Below are 11548 nucleotides of genomic sequence, written 5' to 3'. Positions count from 1 at the left end.
AAGGAAAAGGGAGGTTCCTATTACCCACTGTCGTAGTCTTCCCTTGCAGAAAAGAAGATAGAAAGCCACGCGGGTCACGCACCTGAGCTCAAATCAATGTCGCGGATGGTTATGGGGGGGATAATACTGGAGCTTCTAGTGCCAATACTTATAGGCGCCACTTTCCACTGTTGTGTTCCTCATGGATTTTTTTTCCTCCAGGGATAAAAAAGTTTTAAGTCAACTCAAATACCCAACAAAAGCACAGTATCTATTTCTATTTTATTTCAGCATTTAATCTTTTTGAAATTTGCAAAAAAAGTGCCACTTTGCTATTGGATGAAAACTTTTTTTTTTGTAGGAAACTAAGCCAGGGAGTGTCTGTGTATACAAGACTGCCGAAGGGGTATACCTATCCTGTTTGAATTGCAAGCACAACCTTAGAGGTGGGCATGAGGATGGTACTCTACTCAAAAGTTGATTTAAAAAAAAGTTTTTCTTTTTAAAAATTTTTTTTATTCTTATGTTAATCCCCATACATTACATCATTAGTTTTAGATGAAGTGTTCCATGATTCATTGTTTGTGCATAACACCCAGTGCTCCATGCAGAATGTGCCCTCCTCAATACCCACCACCAGGCTAACCCATCCTCCCACTCCCCTCCCCTCTAGAACCCTGTTTGTTTTTCAGAGTCCATCTTCTCTCATGGTTCATCTACCCCTCCGATTTCCCCCGCTTCATTCTTCCCCTCCCGCTACCTTCTTCTTCTTTTTTTCTTAACATATATCGCATTATTTGTTTCAGAGGTACAGATCTGAGATTCAACAGTCTAAAAAAAAAAAGTTTTTTAATGGCAATACTTGAAGGAAGAAATTTACTTTTCTTTCCAAATTTGTCCTCAGCCTTCTTTAAATAACACATCTTAGTATCAGTATGACATTTAACTTGAATAAAAAATGATTTAATTCAATTCATTGATGGAATTCTAATGTGTAGCAATTAAGTTCCATAGTGCTTAGAGTGTGTCCTGGTTCCTTCTTCAAAAACAAAGAGAACAGGGACGCCTGGGTGGCTCAGTCGTTAAGCGCCTGCCTTTGGCTCAGGTCATGATCCCAGGGTCCTGGGATCGAGCCCCACATCCGGCTCCCTGCTCAGCGGGAAGCCTGCTTCTCCCTCTCCCACTCTCCCTGCTTGTGTTCCTACTCTATCTCTCTGTCAAATAAATAAAATCTTAAAAAAAACAAAGAGAACATTAAAGCTTGTAAAATTTCAGGATATAGTATTTCAGCCACCTATTCCTAATGCAGGTCTTATCAATCTGAAGTTCTGTGTGAATTCCCAGGATGCAAGACCCATAATCAGTGCATCCCAAAGTAAAAATGGACTAGTTTAAGACTACCCAATAATTTAGTGTCATTATTTATCCTAATAAAAAATTTAAATAAGGGAACATATACAGTATCTTGACATTTCACAAAAATAAGTATGTTCCTAAGGTTGAGAACCAGTAAACTGGAAGGTCAAATGGTCTGAATGCCCCTCATAGCATCTGTATGAGGACAGAGGGAAACCTTGAAGAGGGGACCTGTTTTGCACAAAAGACCCTGGGAAGGTTTTTCCAGGCCCCATCTGCCGAAGATTGTGATTTGCCTAGGCATCTGTATTTTTATTTTCTATTTCTTAAAGATTTTATTGATTTGAGAGAGAGACAGAGACAGAGCATGGCATGAGGAGGGGGGAGGGGCAGAGGGAGAAGGAGAAGCAGAGAAGGGAGTCTGCCAACGAGGGGCTCATTTCAGGAACTAGCTGCCCAACTGAGCCACCCAGGCGCCCCAAGGCATCTGTATTTTGTTTTTTAAAAGATTTTATTTATTTATTTGACAGAGAGACACACAGAGAGAGGGAACACAAGCAGGGGGAGTGGGAGAGGGAGAAGCAGGCTTCCCACTGAGCAGGGAGCCTGATGCGGGGCTCGATTCCAGGACCCCGGGATCATGACCGGAGCTGAAGGCAGATGCTTAACGACTGAGCCACCCAGGCGTCCCGGCATCTGTATTTTTAAAAGCTCCACAAATGATTCTAATGCGCAGCCAAGGCCAAGAACTATGGTCTAGGCAGAAATGTTCCATTTTCCTCTGAATAAAAATAAGTTACTCTTTAATAAAGAAACTAAACAGTTGTAAATAATATCAACAAGGAATTAAAAGATTTTCCCAATGGGAAAATCAAGAAACTATATAAGGAATTCACGTATCTAGAAATCAGAAAGAGCAAAGCAAAGTATAATAAATTCTTAGATGTATTTTATGTTGTATTCCATTTAATAATGTTTGTAAATAATCTAATCAAGACCAAAGGTAGAGGTGACTGGCATTACGTTGGTCACTGGTTTCCAATCTAAAGGTGGTAAGTTTCCAATGGCTTTTGAAACGGGTGTGAAAAAAAAAAAAACCAACAAAAAAAGATGGAGAAAGGTGTTTATCATGCTATTTCAGTACATAAAAGCCTTGAAAAGTTAAGAGGCCCTTGGCTTCTCTGGTGTGTGGCTTATTGTTTATTAACATATTTGACCTATTGTTGGCACTGAATACAAATTCTGTAGGGAAAAGACTAACATGTTCGAAGATGAAGTTTATAGGTCCTCTGTGGATTTCATTTTTCTGGTCTATTCATGGCTCCATTAGCATGAATAGTTAAGAAACTCCTATATCAAAATAAAACATCAATTATACTTCACAATATATAAAGCCACTGGCTAAATAGTGCTGTTTCTGTGATAACCTGAATTTTACCATTAAAACTCTTATAACTAAAGTCACATCCTTTACATAATATTTATTCTGTATAGGATTTATCCACATACAATGACGTCAACTTTAAGACAATTGACTATTATTTGTATAAAGGCATCTTATAAAATAGGGTAATACACAACACACCTCAGTGAATTAAGCTGATATTCTAGGGTTCAGAAAATCTGATCATTCTAATTCCTGTTTTTGCCATTGTTTCACTGGGTTGCCTCAGGGAGGTTGCTTTACTGTTCTGTGCCTCAATTTCTTTACCTTTCATGTGAGATAACTGTCCTATTTCATAGATATGTAAAGAATAACATAAAAATTATTAAATACTTTGCAAATATAAAATGCTATATAAATGATAAATAGTAATACTGATCCACTCTAATATAAAATAACATTTATAATCTAAAGTTTGGTCCTCCAGTACCTATCATCACCCCTCCCAGTTAAATACATCTTACACTATATTGCTTTTAGTGATTTTCCATAGTATTAAATTTCCACAGTATTAATTAATTTAGGATATATATATATACACACACACACATATATATCCAATATGAGTGGAAATTTCAATGTATCTTAACATGACTTTGCAAAATAATGAATTCAGTTCTGAGCTCTTAAGTAATTGACACACCAAACTTTCTTCATCCATTAAGCAGTAACTTCATAGCATAAGAGCAGTTACTAAGTTTGTTTTGATTCTATTACTCAAAAATACACTGTTGAAAAATGTTTTTCAGAAGTCTTGAGACATGATAACTATAGACGGAACATTCTATAGACTAAGGATGTGATCTGCTGCTCTAGAAGACCCTCTGATTACCAGCTTGTAAGCACAGTGAGTAATAGAGGAAATGAAGTGAGACCCCAATGCTCAAAGGGAATTCAAAAAGCTCTCCTGTTCCAAGGTTTTCAGTGCTGCCCTCCCGAGTTCTGCAGAGGTGTCTGGTGAAAGCTAGTAGGAGGCTATAACAAGAGCAGCTCTGATTTTAGAGTTTCTCCCTTAAATGGTGAGATTCTCTATGAAAGGGTTTGAAGAAAGGGCTTCTTGGGTGAAAAAAAAAAATCTCTTAAACCACTGATCCAGTCCATTTTGCTTCCTCCAGCCACTAGGCATGACTGCAATGTTGCTTTATTTTGCAAAACTTCTTCCCATCACCACACACTCTTGAGGACCAGAGTTAGAAGGGTGTTCAGAAGCTGATCAACAGTATTACTGTAAGAGCAAACTTTGTTCTAACCAACTCCCACTGTTTTGCTAATATTAAAAAAAAAATCCTTGGCATAAATAAAGCTTATATTAACAGATTATACCCCTATATAACATTTTCCCACATTTAAAAGCCAAAGAATTTTGTTTTCTCAGAAACCATTGATTTGACAGTCTCACTCTAGGAAAGAATCGGTCTCTAGTCTTAGATACATATGATATGATAACTGGAGTTATTATTTACAACTTACAAACGTCACAGATGTTCTTCTTTTATGATACTAAAATGGTAGAACAGATACACTGTCTAGTTTGACGAACTTGATGGCGGTTTTGTGGCGAGAGCTTGATGCTTGTTATAAACAATGAGAAAGCATTATTTCAGATAAGGCTGTCTAGGTGCTGGTGGCAGGGTGTTCCGTGGACTTTGCTGACGTTCATGCTGATGTGTGCATGCAGAAGCGTTAAGAGAACAGTTAGATCACAGACTAAAGTGCGTTAGAGCATACACATGCACTACTTCATTCTCATGAGTAAAGCTCCAATCACTCATTTTTCCTATTGGCTCCAAGGACTAAAAATCAGATAATAATTTTAAAAGATGTTACCATCTGGTGAGACTAAAGAATGACAAAGTGTTCCCTCCCTCATTTGGATACAACTTAATTGTTAAGACTCCTGATTCAGAAACAGTCATGCTGGGAGAACAGTGAACTCGGTGCATGCCATCCAGTCTTGAAGCAACTGGAAATTTACCATCAGGGGAATCTTGGAAAGGTCTCAGCATTAAGTACCATAAAACAAAAACAAATGGTTGTTCATTCTATTTGTAAAAAATGTTTTAGAAATTAACCATTTTAGCCCTCCAGTTGGTATCAAGGACAATCAGGAATTAAAGAATAAGAGAAAAAATAAAATGAAAAGTATCATCTTGAGGGATGTCATGACATTTAGAAATACAGTATAATACATGGAGCCTCTATCAAAATTAAATTATATCAAGCTTAACTGTAATAATTTGAAGCAACCTTCAGTAAGGTCGGTTCTTCTGGGATTCAGATTTTATCTTCAGAACTAAAATAATGCTTCTCTGATTGAACTTTACTTTTAGAATGTTTCATAATTCATATAGGGGAGGAGTTTATTTTATTAAAAAAATTTTTTTTAAGTAACCTCTACACCCAACTTGGGCTCAAACTTACAACCCCCAACTTGGGCTCAAACTTACAACTCCCAAGATCAAGAGTCGCAGTCAGGCACCCCTTACAGGGGAGGAGTTTAAACACATCTTTATATCCTAGGAGAAAAGTTTGTTTTGAAAAATGATATAAACAAGATAAGAAAAATGCTTAAAGCATGTAAGAGATAACTTGTTCAAAGAGTGTTATACATAACATTTACATATAAATAACCTGACATTAAAAACAGTCAGTAGACACTGGAGGGACATCACTGAGCACTCTTGGGTAACTCTAGTCCAAGTTATTATGTGTTGTTGAAGCTTATTAAGTTCTCCTTTTATACTTTCTAATTTGAATAGGCTTTTTTTCTAATTACTGCAGATTGGTGAGGTTTGACTTCAATTCTTTGCCATTTCAGGAGACAATACGGGGACAGTTGAAAGAGGGCTGTTTAAAATCAAGACCTGTCCATCACCAGTCCCGCCACTTAAGCTTTCTGATTAATTTCCTCACTTGTAAATTAGAGACAATAATATCTACCTTGCTGATTAAGTGAGAAAATGTGTGAGAGAGCACTTTAGAAATAATATAGCAGAACAATAAATGTTAGAAATTACTCTTGAGAACTGGTAACCTCCAATTTTCTTGTTCATCATTTTTTGGTTCTTTGTTTGTTTGTTTTCCTTTAGAGAGGAAGAGAATTATATTGACAGATCTTCACAAACTACCTTGACTTTTAGGCAGTATTTGTTTCCTGCTTTAGAAGATGATGTCTGTATGTAATCTCTGGTCTGCCTCTATTTTAGGTTTTGTTTTGTTTTGTTTTAAACAATACTGACTACATAAGAGTCATCTTTACCTTAATGACAAAAAATTCAAATATGAACAGTTCCACACATTTTAGATTTGTCTGCCATAATCCTAAAACAATATCTAGGATATTGGGATACTGAAAGGTTGTTTTAGATCTGAAATTAATAGAAAGACTTATGATTCAGTCAGATAAGGGTGCCAGACCCTTAAATGTGCTCTTACCTGGTTCCTTGTGAAAATTCAATATTGGTAGTTTGTGTTTTTGAAACACCTTGAAATTATCTTACTATAAAGTCTGGTTGTGGTAAATTTATTTAAAATATTTTCTTTGAGAAAAGTTTGCTAAGTAGATCTTTCAATATTAAAAGAAAAAAGGTATCTCTGTAATAAAAGGAAGAGGATTAATTGTTCATCCATCATGCCAACTCAAGCTAGGTCTTTCTTTCCAGTGCAGCAACGTATTTTAGGGCAACAAAGTTCAGAATGGATACCATGACCTGTTCGGAAAGCATGCAAGTTATATTAGGTCATCACTTTTAAGTCAGTCTGATGCCTTTGTGAGCCAGACTCTGACCATGGAAAGAGAGAGATACAGGAAGTCAGCATAAGTTGCAGACATGCCAGCTCTGTTGGTTCACATGTTAGCTACCTAATGTTGGGCTTTATCTCCTTCTCTTCTTCTTCTTCACTATCATCAACCTGTTGTATGACCAGATCAGCAGACCCATCCTCTACAATCTCCACGTATGATCTATTCTCATCTTCACTCAAGTGCCATCTGGAATCCTTATCTCCATCTGATGGGGACATAAGATGCTGTTCAGCTTCCAAATCAATGGGGAGGCTGTCTATGCCCACTTCAGCGAGGCACTCATTACAGAGTCTGTAGCGCCTGGTTCCTTCCTGGACCACTTGCCCTGTTAGATCAGTCACGTGGCGTTTGCATTTTCTGCAGATTAATTTGCATGCCTGGTGAATCTGTATAGAGATTGAAATAGTAATAAAAAAGGATTTTTCAAAAGCAGCACAGTTGGATATCTAGGTACCAGTTCATAAACTTAAGATGTCCAAAGCCAAGCACTAATATTAAATTAACATCTAATTATCAGAAAAAGATCACAGGTTTTGGTGATAAATTGACATCACAAATAAACACCACCTTTCTCTAAATGATGGCTATACTGTTTTTATGATTAATAACACATTCTTAATAATTTCACACATCCCTTAATCCAACAGTATTTTGATATCTGAGGTAACAAGGGACACCTTCCCAGAATAATAATCATTGCAAACACTAAATATATCACTATTCTAAGGACTTTTTATACCTTAATTCTGGCAAGGGAGAAACCTCATTTCATGTGTTAATTTACTGTTATCAGCTAGAGAAAAATATATTGTCCCAAATTTAAATTTATCAAAACATATTTTTGGATAGAAGGATTATTTGCCACTTCTATTAATGAAAGATCCTGCAGAAAGAGGACTAGACTAGGAACAGGAAGGCTTGGGTTCTAGCCCTGTTTTGTCATTTACTAGCCATGTACCTTGAAACAAATAATTGAAAACAATATAAACCTGCTTCCAGGGTGATATGCAAAGTATTTAACAACTCATAAGGTATATAGGCACCACCCAAACAGAATGGAAGCCTGACAATCAAAATGAACACTGGTCCTAACAACGCCCGTGGTGGTTCTGCTATATATCAGCCTATAATTATCTCTGCCTGCTTCCATCTTACTAATGAGAATACAATTCAGGTTGTGAGGACCAAATGAGTTAATATGTGTGAAGTGCTTTAGGAAAAAATTGTAACTGATAAATAATTACATAATTATAGTTACTAATAAACAACTTTAACAGCTGTCAGAGCAGATTATGGGTTCTACTCTAAAAACCATTACAATTTTATAATGTTGAATTAATATTTATGGCATATTCATTTAGATAGAACAATATGGAAGTAGGCCACCAAACACAAATAGCAAAAAAAAAATAAAATAAAAAAACAACCAAGGAAACTAATGCAGTCTGGTAAAATATCTAAAAGAAAATGTATGGGACTACAACTCAGTATAGTTATTATTTTCTGCTGAACTGTTGACATATTAATCAGTAAATATTGAAAGTACACAATTTTAGTGTACCCTTATTGCTGCCGAGATAGAAATGTTATGGGTATCATATGTGGTATTGTTTTTGTTAGAAAGTTCTGGCACAGATTTGTGTTTATCCCCCAGCCCCTCGATTCCAATACAGTTACTAAGTCAAAGAAATTAAGTGAAACACTATAATGTTAAAATTGAAAATATCATCACAAACTCATTATTTAAAAAACACATATCTTCTAGCTCTGTCCACTGAAATAATGTAAGAGGAATGACCCCCTAGTAAAAGGGAGCACCCCAGGTAACCAAAGTTTGGTTTCTAATTTTTTTTTTTTTTAAGATTTTATTTATTTATTCGACAGAGAGAGAGACAGCGAGAGCAGGAACACAAGCAGAGGCAGAGAGAGAGGGACAAGCGGGCTCCCCGCTGAACAGAGAGCCCGATGTGGGGCTCGATCCCAGGACCCTGGGATCATGACCTGAGCTGAAGGCAGCCGCTTAACCGACTGAGCCACCCAGGCGCCCCAGTTTGGTTTCTAATTTTATTCCCCATTAAAAGGAACCAAATGTCCTTTAAGAAATGGCTGATTCCAGGTTTGTGACAGGGAAAATACAAGGTGAGCCTAGGGAAATTTGAGGGCCAGAGAATGAGGCCACCTTGAATATGTAATGGAGTTATGACAAAGGGACACAAGAACCAGCTTCAAGTTGTCCTCACTGGACAAAACTAAAAATCTGAGTATCAGAAAGAATAATAATTGTTGTAGATCCAAACACAATGAACCAATGAAAATTCATGAGACTATATGCTATTTAAAAAAAAAACAAAGCCAGAAAAAATTCATATTACCATTTGAAACTGCTATTAAATCAACTCTTTACTTTGAAAATTGATAATTAAAGGGAAAGAATTAAATATTTATCCTGTTTCTCCTGTAGTAACTGTATTTCAAAGTAATAGTGACTGAATAGTCCCAGGTGATAGAGGAAAGTTTTACTTTATAGAATTCTAGCTAATAATGTAAAAGAAATGATAAAATTAGTAAATCATTCTATAACCCAAGTAAAATTAATAATCTGGACAGAGTTTATCAACTGATATTAATACCATTAAATGAATGGTTGATGGGGAAATGGATAGTAGCATAATGCCAACATAGCTCCACAGAGATTCCTTTCTAATCACAAGGTGGCACCTTTAACTGAACAATGGCGGGATCACAGTATCATTACCCTAACTTAGTGACCAATCTTAACAATATGAATGATGGGTCCAACAGATATTATGTGTCTCCTAATGTGAAACATTATGAGATAAATAATTTCATCCTTGATGTGTTCTAGCTGAAAGTATTTACCTCGAATCCATTAAGCCTTTATTTATTTATTTTTAAAGATTTTATTTATTTATTTGAGAGAGAAAGAGAGTGTGTGTGAGCAGGGGGATGGGCAAAAGGAGAGGGAGAAGCGGACTCCCCACTGAGCAGGGAGCCCATCGAGGGGCTTGACGCAGGGCTCGATCCCAGCCGGACCCTGAGATCATGACCTGAGCTGAAGGCAGACACTTAACCAACTGAGCCACCAAGGCGCCCTTCCATTAATCCTTTAGATAAAACATCTAGTTCATAGAAATTGCAGGGGGACAGAGGAACAAGCCAAATGACACCAGTGAAAGCAAGCAGAGAAATCGAGAGGTAGGTTATTTTGTAAAATAATTATCTTGATATCTTCAGTAAGTCAGTGTTATGGAAATGAAAAGGGGGGCAGGGAGGACTATGCTCTCTTAAAAACATATTTAAGGACTTAAGGAGATGTAATACAGGATCCTGCATTGGATACTGGTTTGGACAAACAAGCTATAAAAGGTATTGGGGGATTACAGGGAAATTTGAAATTGAACTGGATGTTAGATAAAATTTTATTGAGATGATGGGGCGCCTGGGTGGCTCAGTTGGTTAAGCAACTGCCTTCGGCTCAGGTCATGATCCTGGAGTGCCGGGATCGAGTCCCGCATCGGGCTCCCTGCTCGGCGGGGAGTCTGCTTCTCCATCTGACCCTCCCCCCTCTCATGTGCTCTCTCTCTCATTCTCTCTCTCAAATAAATAAATAAAATCTTTAAAAAAAAAAAATTTTATTGAGATGGAAAGGTAGAGATTGTTCAGGTAGAGATGATAGCAGGCACAAACAGTATGATCTAATTTGGTTTAAAAAAAACCTACATATGCATGTGATAAAGTCTTTTTTTCTTTTAAGATTTTATTTATTTATTTGACAGAGAGAGACACAGCGAGAGAGAGAGAACACAAGCAGGGGGAGTGGGAGAGGGAGAAGCAGGCTTCCCGCTGAGCAGGGAGCCTGATGCGGGGCTCAATCCCAGGACCCTGGGATCATGACCTGAGCCAAAGGCAGACGCTTAACGACTGAGCCACCCAGGTGCCCCGCATGTGATAAAGTCTTAAGAATGGTAGTATCTGAGAACGCCTGGGTGGCTCAGTTGGTTAAGTGTCTGCCTTCGCTTGGGTCATGATCCCAGGGTCCTGGGATTGAGTCCCACATCAGGCTCCTTGCTCAGCAGGGAGCCTGCTTCTCCCTCTGCCTGCCACTCCCCCTGCTTGTGCTCTCTCTCTCTTTCTGACAAATAAATAAATAAAATCTTTAAAAAAAAAAAAAGAATGGTAGTATCTGGGTGGTGAAAATAAAGTATTTTTATTTTCTTATTTTTACCTTTTATAATGCATATTCATTGCTTTTGTAATAATAAAAGGTTCTTTTTAATTACAAAACAGAAACAAAAACCTAGCTTCATAAGGGTAATGAAGGCAGAGATTCCTGGCACTGAGAACACCTGCAGGACACCTCGCACTGAGAAAAGGGGCGGGCACATAGGTGCTCAGTATGTATTTGCTAACTAAGTATAGAGCAATGCATGGAGAAATCCCCTTCAGTAAGCCACTGCCCTTTAAAGTGAAAAGGGGCTGATATAAATGGAATAGAAGTATTAAGTAATAGAACACAGATTTTGGAAAACATTCTTGCCTCAAGACGAACAGCAGAGTAATTCGAACGTCCCTACCTCAGCCGCCCGCCAGAGCACTGAGGAGCAAATTCCCTGAGATCTTCCTGACCGCTGACGGTCCCGTCCCTGACTGGAAGAGGCTCTACTGCCCACCTTGCTCCCTTCCTTGAGGAGACTATAGATAAAGACTAGAAAGGGGGTACCGGGGCCAGAGGACGGACAGCAGAAACCAGACCGAGATCCCACCAGAGAAGCATTCAAGAACCACTAGTAGATGCGGAGCATCTGCAGTGGTGATTCTGACCTGGAGGTTCAGATATCTTTAGTTTACCTTGTCTTTGGCTCTTGACAAGACCAGTACATAAAAACGTATTCGATTTTAAATGAACTAAAATGCATATTCCAAAAATAGAAAAATAATTTAAA

General features: G+C 37.7%; 1 protein-coding gene across 1 annotated transcript in view; it reads right to left on the bottom strand.

Moving 5' to 3' along the window:
- Window positions 1–6510: 6510 nt before the first annotated feature.
- ZBTB8A (zinc finger and BTB domain containing 8A) overlaps window positions 6511–11548 on the bottom strand; it is a 42632-nt gene continuing 37594 nt past the window's right edge. Inside the window, exon 4 of the mRNA XM_021683658.2 lies at window positions 6511–6970. Within this exon, the coding sequence (XP_021539333.1) occupies window positions 6638–6970 (333 nt within the window). The 3' untranslated portion in view covers window positions 6511–6637. The remainder of the gene's footprint in view (window positions 6971–11548) is intronic.

The sequence above is a fragment of the Neomonachus schauinslandi genome, chromosome 4 (genome assembly GCF_002201575.2).
Source record: "Neomonachus schauinslandi chromosome 4, ASM220157v2, whole genome shotgun sequence".
Classification (NCBI taxonomy): domain Eukaryota; kingdom Metazoa; phylum Chordata; class Mammalia; order Carnivora; family Phocidae; genus Neomonachus; species Neomonachus schauinslandi.
This window is presented reverse-complemented; position numbering and strand designations above follow the sequence as displayed.